This window comes from Myotis brandtii, unplaced genomic scaffold (assembly GCF_000412655.1).
Source record: "Myotis brandtii unplaced genomic scaffold, ASM41265v1 scaffold822, whole genome shotgun sequence".
In the NCBI taxonomy this organism is placed as follows: Eukaryota; Metazoa; Chordata; class Mammalia; order Chiroptera; family Vespertilionidae; genus Myotis; species Myotis brandtii.
The window spans coordinates 575,582-598,220 of NW_005371333.1; the positions used below are offsets into that span (position 1 = coordinate 575,582).

The following is a 22,639-nucleotide window of genomic DNA, read 5'->3' on the forward strand; positions in this document are numbered from 1 at the left end:
ACAAAGAAGAAAGCCACCCCTACATCAACAAAAATAAGACAACTATATATAAAAAAAGACCATACTACTTAAACTAGCACTTCACCAAAAAGAACATTCAAGTGACTGGTACACATTTGAGAATCATTCTCATTAATAGTAGGCGGAGAAATGTTAAATGAGATATAATTGCATATCAACAGTTGAAAAACATTAAAATGTTGAATAGTTTCAAGTATAAAAATATATGTGTGATTTTCATATGGTTGACAGTAAATGATATAACCATTTTGAAGCACTGTTTTTGCATTCTGGTCCAGTTGAAGATGTGATCTCTAAAGACCCTACAGTTCCTCTCCTGGGCAGTTCCCCTCGAAAGTGATTTGTACTTGTGCTCCAGAAATATGTATAAGAATCTCAAAGCAGCAGTTCATTCTAGTTCATTCCAGCCAATATGTGGAAATAATCCAAATATTTATCAGTAGTAATAGGGATAAATAAATTGTGGTATCGTCCTACAAGAAATTACTATCTGGCAATGAAAATAAATGAACCTTAGCTCCATGCAACAACTTGGATATATCTCAAAAATGTGTTGAGTAAACAAAGCAAGACAAAGGAATACATACAGTATTTCTGTATTTTATGTTAAGTGAAAAGATAAACAAAAAGAACACCCACACTCTGTGTACAGGTGCAGTCTGGGGTCGTAAAACTATAAGGAAAAGAAAGGAAATCATTACAAAAGGACAATGGTTACTGTGGTGAAGGTTGGGTTGTATTGGGGGAAGGCTCAAAAAGGAGGTTTTCTAGGTTGCTGGCTGAGTTATTTCTTCCACAGGTGGTGGTTACACTGGTGATAATTTGTACTTATTAAACTGAATGTGTATATAATCATGCAGTTTTCTTTCTGATAAAAATAGATGAACGACTTTTTAAAAGTCAATTGACTCTATTCTTCATGTTCTGCAGTTTTATGATTGACTCTGCATGTCTCCCAAGGGTGTTGAAAGCCACTGTTTTTAAATTTCAGATTGTATTTCATGGTTGAAAATTTAAACATGAATAGCATAACAGGAAGTGTGATTCTACAGTAAATATCCATTAGATTTGCATCCGTATTTCTCTTCTTCTGGCATATGGAAAGCAAAGACATCCTTAAGGCATTCTTGGGAAACTTGGGGTTCTGAGGAAGAAAATCAATTCTATTATTAATGACTTAATTCTAAAGAGTAAGATAGTTGAGATAAGATATGGTGAGAAGTGAACACAAGGTAGTTAGGACTAGAAAAAGAACAGGCCCGAAGCTGGAAGCTGAAGCTCCGGAAGAGAAGCAACCTGGGCCCCAAGCAAATGGTAGGAAGCAGTCCACTCAAGCTTGTGTTTTTGTTGTTGAAAGGTTAAATCTGAGTTACTATTAATAAAGAAAGTGGGAGAAGCGAAGAAGCTCCCATGGAAATGGACAAATGCCTTTCTTTTTATAACTCTTCCAGCGGCTTTGGAAATTCTTGGATCCCTACAGAGACTTTACTTTTTTTTCGGCTTTTTTTCCCAGGAATTAGAAGACAGGGCATTAGTGAGCCTGCTTGAGTTATAGGCATCATCCTTGGGAGATCTTGAGAGACCAGAATTCTAGAGGGGTTTCAGAGGAGTGTTTGTCACAGGTGTGGTTGCACCATTAATAATTCATCCATTCAGTATTTAGAGGCAGTTCACGCACTGCCTAATGAGGTATCTATTAGAAACAAAAGAAAGCAAACAAAAACCACGTGGATTTAGTACAAGATCATGCAATGAAGCTATGCTGTTGAATTATATGGGGTTTATGAACAAGTCTTCCTTTCTTCTCATATATGAGAACTCTATTATAAAATATATCTTTATCTAGTTTAACTAATTATACAAAATATATTATTATTTTTCAATCCTCCAGATTTCTGCAAAATAGAATTTGAAAAAGGCAAAGGATATAAAGGAAAGATTTGGTCATTTAGCAAACTATCCTTCATTTTGAAAGAATGTGCCCTTTGTTTCAAAGCTTCTCAAACCTAATGCACTTGCCTCAGGATCACCTGAGAGTCTCACTCAGCAGTCTGGGGCAGGACCTAGGTGTCTGCGTTGCTAACAAGTACCCATGAGATCCCAAAGCTGCTGATCCAAGGGCCTGACTTTTAGGGAAAGAGCACAGAGATCAAATGTAAGGTCCCAGCTAATTCAATCCGACAAGCCGACGTGCCCTCCTCACAGCTGTGATCAGGATGTACCTGAAATGGTATTCTGTCTTGTGTTTCGAGGTTTTCTTAGAGGTACATGCATGTGTACGTTTTTAAAGGAAAACAATAGAGCATTGAGTCTAGGCCTTACTCTTCTGAGCTAATTGTGAGACCCGGGAAACGTTTGTCAAGGTATCCCTACTTTCAGTTATAGGATGAGGTTCTGGGGATCTAATGTACTAGTAAACATGGTGACTCTAATTAACAGTACCGCGCTGTGTACTTGAATGGTGCCAAGAGAGTACATCTTAAGTGCTCTCATCACACTAAAAAATGGTAGCTAATGTGAGGGGATGGGAATGTTAATTAGCTGGATTGTGGTAATCATTTCACAATGTATATGTATATCAAATCATCACTTTGTACACCTGAAACATATAGAATTTTGTCAATTATACCTCAGTAAAGCTGGAAAAATTATATTTTGCAAATTTTTAAGGTATTAGATTAAATTATTTCTAATGTCTCCTTTGGCACAGCACCCCTTAACTCATAAAGGATAGAGCACTCAGTATGGGTTTTCATGATGATGAATGTGAACCTGTCTTTTTTCCTACCTGGTTTTTTTTTTACTTCCTTACTATATATGTTTTTATTTTTTCCCTCTTTAATAAGTTTAAATATCCATTTCCCAATGTCACTGAGAAATATTTCCTTCTTTTTTTAAGAATAGCATTTAATACTCTTCTCTTCCATTGTTCTTTTTATGAATATGGATGTGTCTATGAAAGCTAGTAACCTATTATTACAAAACCTGTAAGGTCTAGCTGTGTTTACTTACCTTGATGCTTAATTTGAAGAAAAGAAGGAAAATAAACAAGAATAAAGTCTAATTATAGTGTTATAAATTTACTTTTTTAATGTAATAGTGTCTGAAGTCTCAAACATGGTCATATAAGCAAAGACTATCATATCATGTAGCTTAGTTTGGAATAAACTGTGAAGTAAATCTTGTACAAAACAGCTGTTCTAAAAATGAGCTTTTCTTAATCAGGTGAAATTATTAGCATAGTTAATTCCCTTTAAAGAAATTTGTTTGAATAAAATTTTAAAATTCCTCAGTAGAAGACTTCCTAAGAGTTTAGACAATAATTTAGAAGTTCTGGTTCTGAGCAAGTTTATTTATGGACCAGGGGATATGCTGACAACCTCAGTTTTTTTTCCAGCTTTGTGGCTCATTGAGTGAAAATACTTTTCTAAACATTGATGCATCACACGATCGAGACCATAATCACAAACTCTGAAGCTAGAGAACATTTTGAAGCATCCAGTACTCACTGCCAGGGCACTTAAACATGACCCTGGAGCCCAGAGATGTCATGAGACCAACTCTGGCGAGCCAGATTCTTAGTGTGTTTCTGCATCTTTCCCATGGTCAAAGTTTCCATTGATTTGAAAAGAATTCCTCAGCAGCTACTGGGAATCGGATGGAATAGATAGTGCTGGTCACCTCTTGGACACACAATTGAATTCTGCTGAGATTAAAATTAATAGAAATCATTGGTTTTTGAGAGATGGCCTTATCCCCTGAGATGTGAGACTAAAGGTGGTTTTACTTTAAAATTACTGTTGGGAATAGAATTGAGTTATCCTAAGTTCTTCCTGAAATAGATGCCTGAGCTAGCCCCAGCCAGGCTCACAATACACTGGGATATCAGCATGTCTGGGTCCGAAGGCCCTCTGCTGTACTGACTTCCGCACCCTGGCCCCGTGGTGGTGTGCTGCAGTCTGCTTCCACTAGCCCCAGTTGCGCATCTCCCAACTCTACTGTCAGTTGTCTCAAGTTAAATGGGCAAGAGTGGGAGTATTTACACCATAGAAATTGGCCCACTCTATGAACCATAGCTTTACCTCCCATCGCCATCCTCAGTTGTTAAACATTAACCTGCACACCACATTCCTTGAAGGCAGAATCCCACTCTGCATGATTAAAGTCTCTGCATTTCCTGATGGCGGTCTCATCTTGTCTGTGCAATACTGAGCACACCTATCTGAGAATGTTTGAAAGTTTCTTCCTGGCAGCATCAAAGAAAGAAGTGCAAAAGGTAAAAGTACAACTTTGAATAAGGAGAGTACATGAAAATGCCCCTTGTTTCCCTTATCTCTTCCAGTGAACTTTGCTTAGAGCACCTGGTTTTAAATAGTTTCCTCTCAGATGTCTGAACCCAGTAGCTCCAATTGTGCCTGCCACTTTAGGCAACAAGGCAGCCAAAATACCAAGCAGAAACTCTAAGTATAAGACATGCATTATTAATGACAGAGATATTCCAACTCTTAAGAAGTTCGTTAAGATTCTAGGTTTCATATGTTTCCTTGAGACAGTAAAGTGTTCAGACATCAAGAAGATATATTTTAAAAGCTTTGAGTGGTTTGAGAAACTAGGGATATTTTGGCATTTGTTGGTTATAGTTTAATGGACTTAAATTGTTTTGCCAAATACTTCTATGCATTTGTGAGTGTGTGTGTGTGTGTGTGTGTGTGTGTGTGTGTACTTGGTTCTGACTGCCAGTTCACATTGTGAAACAGACAGAAAAATTTTAAATAGAAAAGAAAAGAGCCATCTCACAGGCAGCTAGTGGTCCAGTGCAGATGTAGAATGTTCCGCAATCTTAACTTAAAAAGCCCAGAGTTGGATTTCCAAAGTGTATTTTAAGTCGGGCCCAATGACGTGCAAAATTGTGCCCAGTGGAAAGATGCTGTTCAGAAGCCCTGTTAATTGGTCCCTTGTGCTGGAAAGAAAGGGTTTGGTTGGACAATTAAAGGTGCTGCTTTTCCCTTTTATATTCGTTCAAACATGCATCACTATTTGCTATTCATGAGTCTTCAGATCATTGCTTGCTGACATGATTCAGATGCAAAGATGTAAGAATGAAGATATTTTCTAAATACTGCTGTCATATGTGCCTGCCAGAAGTTCTCAATCATCCTTAAACAATCTTATTCATAGGGCTTTCTTTAGTAATTATAATTCTACTAGAGGCCCAATGTTCTCAATCATCCTTAAACAATCTTATTCATAGGGCTTTCTTTAGTAATTATAATTCTACTAGAGGCCCAATGTTCTCAATCATCCTTAAACAATCTTATTCATAGGGCTCATCAGTTTGTTGCTGATTTTTTTTAGGGAATGAGTTCCCTCATGCTCTAAGATACCATGCTTCTTTTTAAGATTTTTGTATTTCAAAAGCTGTGCTATTTCTTAATATCCATAAGATAAATGGGGTATAAATAGTACAACATTTCTTATTTATCACTAATGCATTTAGATAATTATTTATCCACAAATATTCTTGTGACCAGTTGAGCATTATTATCCTTATAGATTAATGTAGTTGTACATACACAAAATTTATATAATGACTTTCTTTCTCTGTTACTATCAAAGTGTTTTCTATAAATATTCAGAAACATTAAATGACTCAAAGCTACTCAATGATTATCTCCTTAATACCTAAACATTTAGCTTGACCTTGATTATAGAAAAAGTAATAAACTAATTTGCAAATGTCTCAAATTGTTCATTCTTTCTACTGTTGACCTTCTGTAGTCTGTTCTCCATATAGAATCAGAGTAATATTTTTAAAGCACGAAAAAGATCACATCACTTCTTGGCTCAAGACCCTGCTAGAGTTTCCATTGCGATTAGAATATAGGGCCTATGTTGCTAGAGCCCTGCCTCTCTTTGACTCTATCTTCCACTTCTTTCTCTTTAATTCAATCACTGTTTTCAGCCATTTTGACCTCAGGGCCTTTGCACTTGATATTGTCTTAGCCTAGAATACTATTCCCTCATTTTTTTCAGAGCTGGTTCCTTTTCTTTATGAAGGTCTTAATCAAATCACCTGCTCAGAGAAACCCATTCTCACCAACATAGGCAAAATACCCCTGTTAACACTTTATTCAGTTACCCTATTTTACTTTCATTTTGCTATTTACCATCTCTTCCTGATGCTAGACCATAAGTCCATGAAGTGACTATTCCTTCCTCAACCCATAACCTTAGCACTTACAATGACACATCAACATATGCAAAAGCATGGAGAGAGATGAGAACAAGGCATGTTCAGTGAACCACGTGATTTAGAGAGGCGGGATTAGTGGGTGCATAGAGTAAACATGACATCCATCTCTAAGACTCTGCAATCTTCTTTTAAATGGCAGGATTGACCTAGTAGTCATGAAAGACAAATCCTAAATGTGAGGATCACCGATAGCAGTGCTTCTTAAACTTTTGGTCTCGGGATCCTTTTACATTCTTAACAATCACCAGGAATCCCAAAGGGCTTTTGTTTGTGTGGAGTTTAAGAACTATGATGTTTACCACATTACCTGGTAGAAATTAAAACTAAGAATTTTAAAGTATCTGATAATTCACTTAAAATAGCTAATACTAAACCCATTATACATTAACAGAAGTAATACATGTTTTTAAAATTGGTGTATTTTGGAAAACTAAAAACGCATATAGGAAATTTATATACTATATACTGAGAGAGTGGCACTGTTTAATATTTTTGCAAATCTCTTTATTGTCCGATTAATGGGAGGGGCTGCCTTGTCAGGTCTGCTTCTGTATGCAGTCTTTTTGAGTGATTAGAAACACAACAGTTTAAAGGAACATAAACAAGTGTGGCCCTGGCATCAGCATTTTTAAAGATTCTCCAGGTGATGCTCATATGCAGCCAACATTGAGACCCATTGTTCAAGTTATTAGATACGTTGGTAGAATTCCATAGAGAAAGAAACTTGTGTGATAGGAGAATAGAGCTATTGCAGTTGCCCCATCTTGGCCTGGTGACAAATACTTCACTGGGCAGCTACATTGAAAGCTCTGCTCCTCTATGCCTACCTATATACACTATTTTCCCTCAGTTTATAAAAAAAATATGCTTTGTGGGTTGATTGTATAAGTCAATTGATCTTTACCCAGGTCTTGGTGATCGATCTTTTTTTGACTGGGGTTACAAAACGCTGGGTTGTAAATGATCTCTTAAAATACTGAGTAATATCACAACAATTTTGTTTTGTTTTATAGCTACATAGAATTATTTAGCCTTATAGTGTTGGGACTAATGACTTTCATGGAACTAATGACTATCACAATAATAGACGTGTGTGTGTGTGTGTGTGTGTGTGTGCTGTTCTCTGTCCAATAGCTTGTTCATTAACTCATGACTGTGGTCTTAATTGAGGGCTGATACTACCTAAGGATGGAGTTTTTAGTCTGGCAATGTGATAAATCGTGTGTGTTTCTATTCCTTGAGGCTATTAGATTTTTGTTTTTTAAAACTCTCATGAAGCTGCCTAAAGAAAGACAATTAAAGTCGCCATCAGTCTGGGCTCAGGAGAGACACTGCTGTGGACAGGCACAGACTTTGGAAGCAGACCCTGTAATGTCTGATCGATAGCCTGCTGTTGAAGTGGTTCAAGCAAGTGACTCCAGTTTTCTGAAACTGAGTTTTCTCACCTGTCAAATGGGCGAAACATTAATACCACACTCAGTAACAAGTGAAAAAATAAATATGTGTACTTATGAAATAACCCACAGGTCATGGATATTTGACGCCATCATCCTTATTTGTTAATTATAAACTTTATATTATTTTCTTCTGAGCTAGTACATACTTAGTCTAGATCTAGTGTTAGGATCAAGGGATCCGTTTCAGTGACTCTCTTTCCACTTTTCTGAATAATGACCCATTTATGCTTGTGCATTGGGATAGTGGAGAAGGGGAGGAAGGGAGATGGAGGCAGTAATAGAGATTTGACCTGACAAACAACTGTTAATACACATGTACCACATTTGAATTGAACCCTGTATATATGTCACATGTTAATAATTTCCTCAGGTGGGGCTTTGGAAGTCAACAGAAATGGAGTACTCAACTTATAATGAACAGTTTAGCAAAGTATCAGTTCACAGAGCTTTTGCAGTGCAAAGAGCTCCTTTGTTCTTTATTTTCGTTGTTAAAATACCTAAACGTCTCTTAACACTTAAGTCTGTGGTCTTAAATTGTGCAGCTCCTTGCAGCGGTTCCCAACCTGTGGGTCGCGACCCCTTTGGCAGTCGAACGACCCTTTCACAGGGGTCACCTAAGACCATCCTGCATATCAGATATTTACATTACGATTCATAACAGTAGCAACATTACAGTTATGAAGTAGCAACGAAAATAATTGTATGGTTGGGTCACAACATGAGGAACTGTATTTAAAGGGCCAGAAGGTTGAGAACCACTGCTTTAGAGGTTCGTCCTTTTGGCTTTAGGTAAGTGTCCAGGACAGGCCGTGGCTTGTACACACAGAACAAGAAACCTGATGGGGTCTGAACCAGGCTACCTTTCTCAGCCCAGTGTCCCTTTCAGGAAGGTGCAGAACTCACGTGTTGGAAAGGCAGGGCACAAACTAAACTCTCAGTGCAGTGGCAAGGAGACCTCTTCGACTTGCATGAAAACCAGACCTCAGTGTTTTAGCAGAGCCTCTATCTTTCAGAGATGTTCTGACAATGGAAGGGAATGTCTAAAGGTATTTTTGCTGTTTTGGTCATTTTTCAACTGCCTGTAATAGATCTCTGTAATAGTTGGAAAGGGAAAGGGAATAAAATGTGGGTAATGGCAGGGATACTCAGAGTTATGTGCCTCTGGAGCTCCATTTGCAGTCACCATTAACCTAAAGGACCACATGACTCCTGTATGATTGGTGGAATTGAGTATAATGGCGCATTCATATCGCAAAATTAGGAGTCTTAAAGAGCAGCTAATTAAGCATAAAGGGACCCATGTGACCAGAGAGCCGTGATGTGAACATCACTTCCTTAGAGAAATGGGAAAACCTCTAAGATTGGATGCATCCAACATAAAACAGTGCTTATATTTGTCTTCCTGTTATCTCTTTCTGGCTGGAAGTCTATAGAATGTTCTTGTGTACATAATTTTGTATGATATGTGTTGACATGTGAAAGATAATCACACTTACTTAGTAAAGACCAAGACAGCATGCCATACTAAATAATTATTGGATTATTTCTGGATAGTGCTCAGGCTTTAGGGGAAACCCTGTTTTGACTAAGAAAACTACCTGCAGTTATGCATTTGTAACTGGTTTATCGAAGACTTACCTCAGTTGGCAGACCAACATATAATGGGACTTTCTCCTTCTCTAATCATATTTCAGTATGCTCTGTTAATGATTACTTTTCATCTCTCAAGCACATTTGGAAGATTTCTTATCTTTCCAATAACTTTCATATATTAAAAAATTTACGTTGGGTCAAAAAATGTGGGGGGTGGGACAAGCCATGAGCCCTCTGACTATAAGCTATAAACAATCCAGACATGTTACAGAAATCACGTTTGAAAAACGTCATCAAGCTGTGAAAATAATTATGAGATGAACTAAAATTCCAGAGAAAGGAGGGCTTTTGGGAGTTGAGCTATCAGGAGCCTGCGGCTTTTCCTCTGTGGCATTTGCTGATAATAAGAATGGGCTGAAGAAGAGCCTTTGCATGGGCTGAAGAAGGGCAATTGCTGCTCAGAGAAAGAGAATCAGCAATTTTCAAGCAGTTAGTTGAATTAAATGAGAAATCATGACTTCAGGTGTCTCAGGTCAATGTCCATTTGTTCTGAGAAGAGGCTTACTGAACTCAGAGCTTTGCAGGATGCTAAAGAACCAGGCCAGATGCCTATAGAAAGCTGAGGGACACCTCCCACTGTTTCACAGTGCTTACGAAAGCAGGGAACACAAAAAACAAGCAAGAGACAAAGTCCATTTCTCACCTGAGGGCATTTACAAATTCTCCCTTCAGCTGAAGTCAGAGCATCAGGACTTTATAAACACAAGATGGCAGCTAAACACAGAGAACCCATCAGAGATTTTGGTTTTCATGTGAACTTGAAGTGATAAATATGGAGACTGAAGCTCCAACTCACAGCTCATCTGCCTATAAAAACATTTTCCAGATTTTCAAGCCTTCTGGGGTACAGTGCGGAAGAGCGCTCTGAGACATCTGAGAATATCCGGCACTCTTTCAGGGGTGAAGAGCAAAGACGAGCTGTGCTCTCAGTTGAAAGTCACAGAAAGCCATTTCCTATAACAACGATAGACTGAATGTCTAAGTTTGCTGGGATTACTGTCACAAAATGCCACAGACTGGGTGGTGTGAGCAATAGAAATTTATTTTGTCACACTTCTGGAGTCTGGAAGTCCAAGATCAACTGGCAGGGATGAGTTCTTCTGAGGCCTCTTTCCTTTGCTTGCAGATGGCCACCCTCATGAGTTACTTCATGTAACTTGTGAGTTATCATTCTTTTGTGTTTGCATCACTGGTGTCTCTTTGTCTTACCCGATTACATTAGGGTCCCAGTTTAATGCCTCATTTTAACTTAATCACGTTATCTCCAAATGCAGTCACATTCTGAGATATTGGTGTTTAGGGCTTCAACATATGAATTTGGGATGTGGAGGGTCTATGGAGGTGGAGAATTAGCCTTTAACACAGGGTCTTACCAAAATTCCAGCCTAGCTCTGACCCAAATCAATCACTGATTTGATGACCAGAGCAATCCCTTTCATTTGTATAACAAAGTAAAGGGCATTACTGATTGAAAATATTATCTGGAGCTTTTACAGATGCCTGACATTGAAAAAAATTACTAAACACCTTCATAACCAGAAGACAAAACCCCATTCCTTATCCCAGTCATGTTTATGTGAAAATGAGTATCAACCTTCTCATCTGTGACTTATTTCATTCATAAACTCGTTTCTATGTCATTCTTTCTCAAACTTTAATGTGCATGTGATTCACTTGGGAACCTCGTTAAAATGAAGAGTCTGATCAGTAGATTTGGAGTAAGCCTGATATTCTGTATTTTTCTAAGTTTCTAACCAACTGCAGACCAGTAGGTGTTGAGTATACACAGGGGCATTTAAGAAACATTGTCTGATAATGTCCAAGACCTCTTCCAGCTTTGAGATTCTGTTAATCTTTTTAAAAAAATAATTTTTGGCTATCTCTCAGTACAAGGAAATAAAATATTGACTGAGCAACTTATTCCTACTGTGAAAGGGGGCTAAACATTTCAGGTTTTTATGTGTTTGAGTATTAAAGCAGTTATGTGTTCATACCCAGTAAATGTGATATTATTATGCATTCTAATTTGAGATACATATAGAGAATTAGAGTAAAATTTTAATTGGTAAAAAAATGATGTGTTTCAATGACATATTCATTATCAGAGACCTTACCAGATGTGACAACAGTCTAAGAATAGCATCTGGGCTCTCTGTGTCCCAAGGGTATTCCTCTACTATTGCCAATATGCTCTGCCCTCCAGCTGAATGAGCAGGGGAAGGTTTCTTCCTCACCGACCAATGGGGAGATGTATTTGCATGAGACCAGGGCAGCATGGCCTTCCCTCTCTTGATCTAGGGACCCAGTGATGTCCTGGCAGTTGAGGCAGTGGCACTGCCTCATTCATAGTTACTGTGAAAAGCACTGCAATCCTCACCCTCCTCCCACCCTCAGGGGAGTAGTGCCCATGCTGTTTGTAACAAGGTTGACTAGTTTAGGGAATTCTCCATGGATTTGAGCATTGGAGTAGTGCTGTATTCAGCCACTGCTGTGGTAGTCCAAGCAGCCTCCTGCTTGGGAACAATGAAAGTTTATGACCTATTCTGTAGGGATTTGATGAAACAGGGAGTATAAATTCACTATATGCTACCTTTTGACTTTTCTTTTTTCAAGGTAAATTTAGTATGTAGAATTTTGCTTAAGAAGGTGATAGAGAAAGAAATGAATGTGTTTTACATGAACCTGGTGACATATTCAAGATGGAATATATAATCTTCTACATGATCACTCCTATTAATTATTCTGTCTTGCTTTATTTGATATCATAAAAGTCTAGACTAAAGAAAGTTATGCAGTTTTTAAATGTGTAGTCAGACAAACATTCTTATGTTCTGGGGAGGGCTAGGGAGGGGTATAGTGAAGACAAACATGGACAAGAACTGGTAACGAGACCAAAAAAGGGAAAATTAATTCTTGAGGAAGGCCAGTAAATCTCAGGAGGCTTGATGTTACCCATGAACTGAAATATTCCAAATGCTACAGTGACAACCATTGCTTCATCTCTTCCTCATCAAGAGGTCTCTTCTAAATCTGTCCTTTGCTTACATTTTTTCCCTAGTGAAATATTTCTCCCTCCCTATCTATCTCTCTGTCTCTCAGTCTTCCTCCCTTCTTTCCTCTTCTCTTCTTCTTTATTTTTCTCCCTTCCTTGCTCATCTCCTATCTCCCTCACTATTTCTTCTCTTCCTCTGTATCAGGTATTCTCCTAAGTCCTGTAAAGATATAAAAGTCAACTGACTCCATGTTAAAGATAACTGACATCCAGGTAAAAGACAGCTGGCATAAAGATGTTAAATACTTCTCCCAGCATGACTGGGAGCGGAGTTGGGATAATTCAAGGCTCTGATCATATCACTCCTCTATCCAAATGTCTTCCCTGATTTTTTGGTGCCTATAAATTGCATAAAGCTCCTTGATAGATGGCCCTTTACAGCAAATGATCCCAACCTGCCTCCTCAAGTATTTTTACCTCTTGCCCCTTTCATGAAGGTCCCCATGTTATAGCATCAAGGAACACCCACTCTTTCTCAACCAAAAATGGGCTTTTATAACACTTTGATGCATGCCTTCTATACAGCACCGGCTTGCTTTGTCATATCCTTCATTGCCTAAAACTTTTACTCATCCTTTAGAACCCACACCACCTCTTCTATGAAACCTCTCCTGACACTCATAGCCTGGATTAGTTACTACTCACTCTGGATGCCCACAGGAAAATGGTCACATTTCCAGTACAGCCTTTATTACATTGTACTGGATTATTCATACATTTGCCTCACCCACTAGACTCTAAAGTCCCAAATGGAAGCAATGGGACCTTATTCACTAGCAAACCCGGTGCTGACCACCTAGTTTGAGTTCACTGTAATGAGGGGTATATATTACCTAAGAAATGCATCATTGGCCTGGTTGGTGTGGCTCAGTAGTTGAGCATTGACCTAGGAGCCAGGAGGTTATGGGTTCGGTTCCTGGTCGGGCCATATGCCTGAGTTTCGGGCTCTATCCCCAGCATGAGTCATGCAGGAGGCAGCTGATCGGTGATTCTCTGTCATCCCGTGGCTCAATAGTTGAGCATCGACCTAGGAGCCAGGAGGTTATGGGTTTGGTTCCTGGTCAGGCCATATGCCTGGGTTTCGGGCTATATCCCCAGCGTGCAGGAGGCAGCTGATCGGTGATTCTCTGTCATCCTTGATGTTTCTGTCTCTCTCTTCCTCTCTCTTCCTCTCTGAAATCAATAAAAATATTATATAGAGAGAAATGCATCATTGATGTGTAACCTACATGTCATGATATCAGTAGCATTGACCTTAAAAATAAATGTTTTAGAAATATACATGCATATTAATATAAACAAATGTTTCATATGAAAATCTGACTTTATAGAATTTAAAATTGGTTTACAAAAGTTTTGTCTTTCAGTTTCTCAAAGTCAGAAACTCTAAATCAGTGATTTACTGGTAGACATAACTAGATTTAGGAAAATGTGACATGTGTGTACTTTTCAAAAGTGCTTCTATTAAGTGAAGTAACACACAGTTTCACACACATGTTGGATATGGCAATCTTGTCTGTGGATATCTTTAGATTTTTTTAAACTGTGCACAAATTTGGATTGAGAATCTTGTTTCTCTAGTTTATTTATATTTATAAGGAATAAGTGTTCTACTGATAAAATCAATATAAATTTTGGAGTTTAATGACCATGTTGCAGGAATTTTTACTATTAATTCCAACTTGTCCAACATTATATATCACGTAGTTTATGCATTTCTGCATATGTTGACCCTCACCAGCTTCTGACTTTTTCACTTTATTTCTAAATTCAAGCATATCCCTTTAGATAATGATATTTGAGTGTTATAATATTTTTTAAATTATGTATAAATATACACATATATGTATGTGTTTATGTGTTGCATGTGTGTGAATACTTATCCACTGTCTATATAGTCCATTCTAATATATATATATATATATATGTTTCATATGTATATAGTCCATATAAACATACTATATATATGGAGAGAGATAGAAAGAAGGTGGAGGAGAGTGAGAGAAAGATACCATATGCACATATACACTGTATGGTCCACTACAGGCCACTATTAATATGTAGTTTCCTCATCCTTTGAGGCCAGCTAATGATTTCCCTCTAATGAGGCTGAATATTGCAGCTGAACATTGTGGACTAAACAACATTGATGCAGCTACCAAACTGCTAATGCTCTTCTCCAGTGAGCGCTGCATTATGAAATCCTCATGAAATCGAGTGTGTTCTGCAAATTGTGTTGTTTACTCTGGTCCATCTCTCTTGTCATTTATTTTGTGCTCTGGTGAACAATTTTGTGTCATAATGACTGACAAATTGTGCCCACGATAGAGCTGGATGTGTCATAAAGAAGCAGAGAAAGAGTGCTAAGCTGGATGTTAAAATGGACTGTTTCACCACGGCCTGAGGCTTTTTGAAGGAACTGGAAACCATGGTAAAGATGAGTAGGCCATTAGGAGCTGGTTCACATGTTTGGACATTAGGAGGGTCATTTTACACATCCCTTCAACCAGGGCACATTGACCTGGCAGGGTCAGGCATGTCAGGGGTGAAAGGATTTTAAAAGCAATGTGATCGACAGTACTGTCCCTCTGGAGGAATTTTGTTAAAATGACCTCTACAGCATTGGTCCAGGTGTCCTGGGTCCCTCTGTTCCATCAGCCCTCCCAACCCTCTGCTCTCCAGTTTAGCAGAGTGTGCTAATATGTACTAGTAGATCTGTATTTATTTATTTCTATTTACTTAATGGAATTTATTGGGCTGGCATTGGCTCACAAAATTACCTTGTTATCTCATTCTTACTTCAACTGAAATAATGTTAAATTTAGGCTTTATGTTTCCTCCTGCTTTTTACTAGCTTTTTCTTAAGTGAGAAAGATAGTCATGATTTCTTTTCATTTGAAACATTTTTGTCTTAAGTAGATGTGGATGAAAAAGAGGCCACGTACTAAACCTGCAAGTCCTGCACGGTGGCTTTTCAAACCCAGAGTCCTAACGTGACCATGCAGGGAAGCCCGCAGGTAGAAATTCCTGGCTGAAAGTGGGTCACAGTGGTAGCCACTTCCTGGGCCTTTAACTTCCCTGTCACGGGTCAACCTTTACCTTTGACATTGTCTTTGTTTTTGAGAATCTAAGATAACGTACCTTTGAAATGTCTGAGTCATTTTCTTTTCTAGCCCCATCAAAGGTACAACCAGGGGCAGCAAGGCAGGACACCACATTGCTATCTTGTCCCCCACATATCCTCTCTGTGCCCTGTAAACATTAACTATCCTGCACTCAGCAGTATCAAAGAAGTGTCTCTACATCTTGCTTTTTATCCAATCCCAGAGAGTTCTCGCTTTGCTTTCTCCTGCCTCCTTAATCTACCACCAATGGATTTCACGTAACCCTCCCTATGTCTCCTCCTTTGATTCTAATGTATAAAATAAACTGCAAAACTGCCATACTCTGGAGCGGTTGCTCAGTCCGTTGAGATTTTGCTTCCCGGCAGTTGTCATCAGTCCGGATCAGATGCACTCTTATAAGACCTTTTCTTAGGCTGAACATTCTTTCGCCGACATAGAGAACCGTAGACTTGGCCACTGAACATTGGAATCCACATCTGGCTTTTTGGCCGGAATCACTATCTTCCATTAATTTGCCAAAATGACTAACACAAAGCAGCCCAAGAAGTTGCCCCGCTCTGTGTTCTCTAGGCCTTTTAGAGTTGCTCCTTTGGCCGCGTACATGCGGATCTATAAGAAAGGTGATATTGTGGACATCAAGAGATGCCCCACAACTGTTCCTGTGGCAAAACTGGTAGAGTCTACAGTGTCACCCAGCATGCAGTGGACATTGCTGTGAACAAACAAGGGCAAGAGTCTTACCAAGAGAATTAATGTATGGATTCAGCATAGTAAGCACTCTAAGAGCCGAGTTAGCTTCCCGAAACATGTGAAGGAACATGATCAGAAAAAGAAGGAAGTCAAAGAGAAAGGTACCTGGGTTCGACTGGAGTGCCGGCCTGTTCCACCCAGAGAAACACACTATGTGAGAACCAATGGAAAGGAGCCTGAGCTGCAGGAGCCCATTCCCTATGAATTCATGGCATGACAAGTGTAAAAAAATAGAAGACCTCTGTACTGATTTTTCAAAAAACGATCCATGTCTGAGGGCGGGATAGATCACCAAAGTTTGAAAAGGTCCCCAGTAATTCTAATGCCCAGCCAGGTTAAGCGGGACTGCTCAGAAGACTCGTGTCAACTTATTATCTAAGACGTTGATAGTTCACATGGAACACTTTTCACACTTATTATCCAAGGTGTTGATATTTCACTTGGAATGCTTTTCAAACTTGTGAAAAGCCTACCCAGATGACTAATTATTTTACACTGTTTTCCTCTCCCCCAATTGAGAATTCATTTTCAAGTGAATCTAGATAATGGTATCTGACAATTAGGCCCAGAGTTCTTGAGTGGGAGAGAGAACTTATAAGAACTGTGGGTTTGGGTGCTCATTCAGAGAATAAATATCTATTGAGCATATATGAATAACTTCCTCTACACCAGTTCTATCATTTCCTGGGAATATTGAATGAGGGTTGCTTTTTATGGAAATTAAAGCTGATTCACTTACAGGCCAGATATCTCTGTTTGACAAGTGGTGGTGTGTGAGGATCCAGGCAGCCCTGTGTACTCACAAACATTAGAAAAGCTGGGAGCTATAAAGGGACAGCTTCCTTGCTCTGCAGTGGGGGTTGTACACAGGTACTTCAGCAATGATTAACCAGGGAGTCTGCACTGACGTCAGACGAAGCAAAGTAAAAGCCAGCACCTGTGAAGCTTCTGCACTGGTTTCTACTCCAGATTCACCTGGAAAATGCTTGTTTTTCTCCATAGGTTCGAACCTGTGTCCTGCCTGAACACAAGGATACCCTGCCGGAGATTGGGGTAAGTGCTTCTTTTGTTTCCAAAAGGCGCGCTCATCACTTCGAAGTTAATGATTTGGGTTTTCCTTGGCTTCCTGCCTAGTAGCTGACAAATGAAATGGAGTTACATTGACAGGGTGTGAGTATATGAGGAAGCTCTGTCACGTATTTGCTGAGTTGCATGGAATACATTTCTTATCTCCTGAAAATAATCCTCCAGTCAATCGGGATTTAGGCCGGCTGGCTAGCGAGGCGTCTAGAAGTTGCCCTGCAGGTAGCTGAGATGCAATTCCCAGCTAACACTCCTGGACCACCAGGAGGCTGGGGAAATTGTAGATGTGAGTTCTACCTCTTCAGGAAGGAGGCAGAGAACCAACCAGCCACCGGACTGTGATGCTTTCTGTTTCTTGCTGCTTAAACCTGTCAAAACATGCCACCTGAACCTGGCAAGGCAGCCCTCCAAATATATGCCCGAGAAGAATGCCAGCCATCTCTGAATCTGGTAGGGTAGAAGGGAGAGGGTATTGCTGCTCGCTCATGCCTAACACAAGCTTCTTGTTTCCTCTTGGGGACTGGTTGAATACCTCTGACTCAGGAGAATATCCCTGCTTTGTTTTCTGCCTTCACCTCTTGGGCTGCTCTCACTTTCACTACCAGTCTCTGTGCCTAGACTACAGGGGCTTCGTTTTAATTTCTCCAGCGGGCCTAGCAAGTTCTTCCCAGCCTCAGGCCTTCATTGCTCAAGCACTTGTCTCCCTCCATGATCTGGGTTGAGATCAGACACCTTTTGTTTCTGTGCACCCCAGGCGCCCTCCTTCAAGCTAGGTCCTCCACTGCGCACTGTCATCACACCCTTTACCCATCCTTCATCAAGTGTAAGGCCTTTTGAAATTTGTAACTATTAAAAAGTTAATAATTATTTTATAAGGAAGTCCATTTATTTCTGAGGCTCAGGATGAGATGGTTTCCCTCTTACTGTCCACCTCCTGCCCCAGCTGTTCTGTGTTAAACCCCCCTTGCTTAAAGCTTTATTGCTATCTTGACCTAATTGTATGAATTTCCCTGCTATTTTTTTTCTCATTCAGGTTCTTGGAATACATCTTATTCATTATAAGACTTGAATCTCTGATTTTAAAGTATTTTCTTCCATCCTCTCCTGACACTGTTTTCCACTGCAGGCTGGACATCTCTGTGCCTCTAGCAGCCTGTGGTGGGGGGCGAGCATAGTCTGATTCTCACGCATGTCCTACCCTTTCCTGCTCTTGCTGCTCATGCTGTGGTGAGGGGAGAGGCAAGGGGACAGGTTCCTCTGTGCTTGTCCACGGGGAGGGGGAGGGTCCCTTTCTGCTGGCTCTGATGTTTCTCAGGTCAACGCTGGCTAACAGAGTTCTCTGCGTAGCAGATGATTGAAATGCTGGCTCTCTCGTGAGCAAAAACATAGGTACGATGTTTTTTCCAGTGTGGATAGTGCATGTACCCACTTTCCATTCCTGTGGGGTGGGAAACCGTGTAACCGTAACTATTAGGCTTGACAGTTAAAAAAAATACACAGGCTCTGAAAAAGGACCTATCTTGTAGGTTATGTGAGGGAAGATGTTGTGTATCAGCCTCATGATATCACCATCAGCTCTTCAGAGATCTTTGAAAACTTACACCACAGTTCCTGTATGTAGTTTTATAAGAATAGGTCGAAGTATTATTGTTGTGCCCATTTAACCTCTAAGCCAGCACTATTCAGTAGAAATATAATGTGTACCACAAATGTGATTTTAAACTTCCTAGGAGCCCAGGCTTTTAAAAGAGTAAAAAGAAACAGGTGAGATTAATTTTAATATTTCATTTAACCCTATACTATCTGCAAAATATTATCATTTCAAAATATAATCAATATAATTAATTAGCAATAAATTATTTATCACACTCCTTTTCTTCATGCCACATCTTATAAATTTGATGTGCATTTCACCCTTAGAGCACATCTTAATTGAGAGCTACAGCTCAAGCTAGGGCTCAAGCTGGTGGCTACACATTGGATAGTGCAGCTCTAGACAGTATTTGGAAAACCTTGGGAGTTTCCATGCAAATTTCATTGTAAAGGAGACATGTACTCTTGATAAAGGCTTAGTTAGATGAATGTACCTGATGGAGGTTTGCCCAGCTCATGGCCATGTGTATGAGGTTGTACATCCTCTGGCTCCTTATGCAGTAGTGCTCGACCAGGGGACCACTGAGGACCTGCTCCAGGGGGGTGTACAACCCTGCTGAGCATCCAGGATATCTGTGACTTGCTCAGAGTCCCTGTGGAAGCTGGTGAGATAAACTGTTTACTTGTACAGTCCCTGTGGAGAGCAGCCAGGGATTGAGACAGGTGCCTTCCTTTCTTCCTCCGCTTGACATCACACACTCCAGCCAAGTGAGTGATTGAAATCGTGCATGAAGCCATTTAATAATCACCTGCTTTGGGTACTTGGACCAGAACGATCGTGGTAAGTGCTGCCTGTCATGAGCAGACTAGAAAGGTCAGAGCCGCGTGCAGTGCAGGCAGAGCACTGTCAGAAGGAAAGGCATTGCCACCTGCCTTGGAAATGAGGCCTAGTGTGATGGGGGTGGAAGAATGCTGGACCGAAAAGTAAGAAGCCTGGACTGGAATTGGCCTGTGACCAGGTGTAAGCAGTTCACTCCTCTGGGTCCGTTTCTTCCCCTGCAGACTGGCAGTGCCTTAACAAGCCCTGCCATTCTCTGATTCCAGATGGACATTTCTTGGGCACTGCTGAACATTCCACGTGATCTGACAAAAATATGAGCTATAGGGAATCATAGGTAACATGCAACAACAGTAACTGTATAGGACCATGCAAACTTTGTATCTTTGGTTTTTTTTTTTGCACTTGTAATCTAGTATTTCTTTTAATTTATATTTTTTCTGAACCTATTGTTTATTGTGTGTGTGTGTGTGTGTGTGTGTATTTTATTGCGGGAATTTCTCATAGACTATATGAGAAAATATGTGTGTATATTTTTAAATACTCTGACTTTTCCAAAAAGTACTTAAGGTAGACTTATAACACTTTTAAGTCATCTGACTTTTTTGAGTGTATTAATATTATTATTTTAAATCCTCACCTGAGGATAAGTTTATTGATTTTTATTTTTTGAGAGGCAGGAAGACAGAAAGAGAGAGAGAGAGAGAGAAAGAAATACAAAACATTGATATGAGAGGGAAACATCAATCGATTGCCTCCAAATGCACCACAACTGGGGATCGAGTCTCCAACCTTTGGGTGCACAGGATCATGCTTCAACCAACTGAGCAACCCAGCCAGGGCTTGAGTGTATCATCTTAATCACTGTGACAGCTAATACCATGGAATGCCTCCTTTTTTCTGAGGAACGTACTAAGTGCTTTTCCTGGATAGCTTCGGCTCCAATGACAATGACTATGAGACAGATATACCGTGATCATAGGCACCTTTTTCATACAGAAACTACTAGTAAGGCTTAGAGTGGTGGAGTAACTTATCCAAGAGCGTAGGTTTGTGAAGGAAAAGACAGAGAAACAAGGCCTGGCAGTGCCATCAGGGGACACCCGCCCGGGGCCTGGGGGGATGATGGAATTGCCTGGTTTCCATTTGAAGCAGAATGATTGGTTTAGGACTACACTTCAGACCTCTGAGCTCCAGCTCTAGGGAGGCTAACGTGCTTTGTTTGTCTTGTTTATTTTCCCCCTGATATTGGAGCTTCCAGTTTAAAGCCTTTAAGGTGAGAATTTTAGAAACAGCACCGAAGGAGAGATGGAAAATATTGTTCCTTGAGTTCTACTTGAAATATTAAATTTTTTAAAAAAAATTTATGATTATGGTTACAGTAACAGCAAAGATGAAATAGTTTTATATTTTTATTCTTTTACATTAGGTTAAACAAAATTATTTATTTTACATTCTTGTTGGCTATTTCCCCTCATGGAAATTCAGGTTTCAAAAATAAAGACTGTTTTCCCTCCAATTCATTCTTTTACCGGAGACCAGTGAATATTCATGGGAATGAATGATGTGTTTTCCAATTTTTTTTTTTGGGGGGGGGCAGGTGCAGAGGGACCTAGTTTTATTTATTTTGAAGTAAAACTAACACATAAAAACCTTCTAGAAAATAAATGTATAAGCAGGCAGTGCCATTGTTGGTGTTGCAATGTGGAACAATTATACATTGTCATGAAATTTTGGCGTTTCATTCATGCATTTTTTTGCAACATGTAGTCCCAGGATACTGTGTTTTTTTTTTTAAATAAATATGGTATCGTTTATACCTACATAACACCTCCTCTGGTTTGATACATTTTTATAATGTAATGCTAGGGCACCTTTTCCCCAGATTGATTTTTAACATGTTGTGTTATTTCTGCAAGATCTCTTATTATCCTTTGAGATTAGGCATGTGGCTGACAGTTGTGATGGACAAGACGGACTAACGGGCATTCTTGGCACATTGCAGGCATTCTCAGTGCAGCCCCTATGTTCCAGGTGCTGGGCTTGACTTAGAGATGGTCAAGCCAAGGTCCTGCTTCCACAGCAGGTCCTGGTTTGGAGGACAGGAGAGACAATCAGTGGCTTATGGTCACAGTCTCTACTTGCAGCTGTGCCTCATGGCGTGTCTGGAAATAGCCACTCCACCTGTCTCCTTGCTGCATTCCAGTCTGGGGCATTTGCTCTTTTTCTTGCTGAAGAGACCACAATAACATTTATGACATGTGTAGTTTTTAATTTATTCCAAAACCCTTTGTACCTTCAGAATCTCAAAAGGCAAATGCTGAGGAATTATGAAGTTTCTGATCAGTTAAAAGTTTTCTTTGAGAATGGATAATAAGTGAGAAATGGAATGTAAATGAAAAACGCTGATTATCAGTGAAAGAGAAAGTGAAACCTCTTTAAAATACAAAATGTTAAATGAAACTTACTACAACAGCATACAATCTACACACTACTATTGTTTTGATTTCTCACATTTCAGTGAATTATAGTAGTTTATAAATATCTGCAGAAAGAGCATTTCTCCTCTATCTAATAGAATAACTTACTTAAAGCTATGCCTATCCCATTCATTCATTCATTGTCAGTAAATATTTATCACATGCCTACTGTATGCTAGACTGTGGGGGGAGGGTATCAGAAATCAGAATAAAGCTCCTTGAGGAGACTCAAATCTCACTTATTTGGGGGTACAGAATAAGCAGATTGTGTGTGTGTGCGTGTGTGTGTGTGCGTGTGTGTGTGTGTGTGTGTGTGTGTGTGTGTGTGTCTGCG

The 22,639-nt window shown here is 39.6% G+C and overlaps 1 protein-coding gene across 6 annotated transcripts in view; it reads left to right on the forward strand.

The window, feature by feature from the left end:
• The window catches only part of INPP4B (inositol polyphosphate-4-phosphatase type II B), a 484,095-nt gene that overhangs the window by 269,912 nt on the left and 191,544 nt on the right, over positions 1 to 22,639 (forward strand). For all 6 annotated transcript variants that reach the window (XM_014531700.1, XM_005884189.2, XM_014531699.1 and 3 more), the window contains one exon: positions 17,314 to 17,364. In XM_014531700.1, coding sequence (XP_014387186.1) covers positions 17,314 to 17,364 — 51 coding nt within the window. The remainder of the gene's footprint in view (positions 1 to 17,313; positions 17,365 to 22,639) is intronic.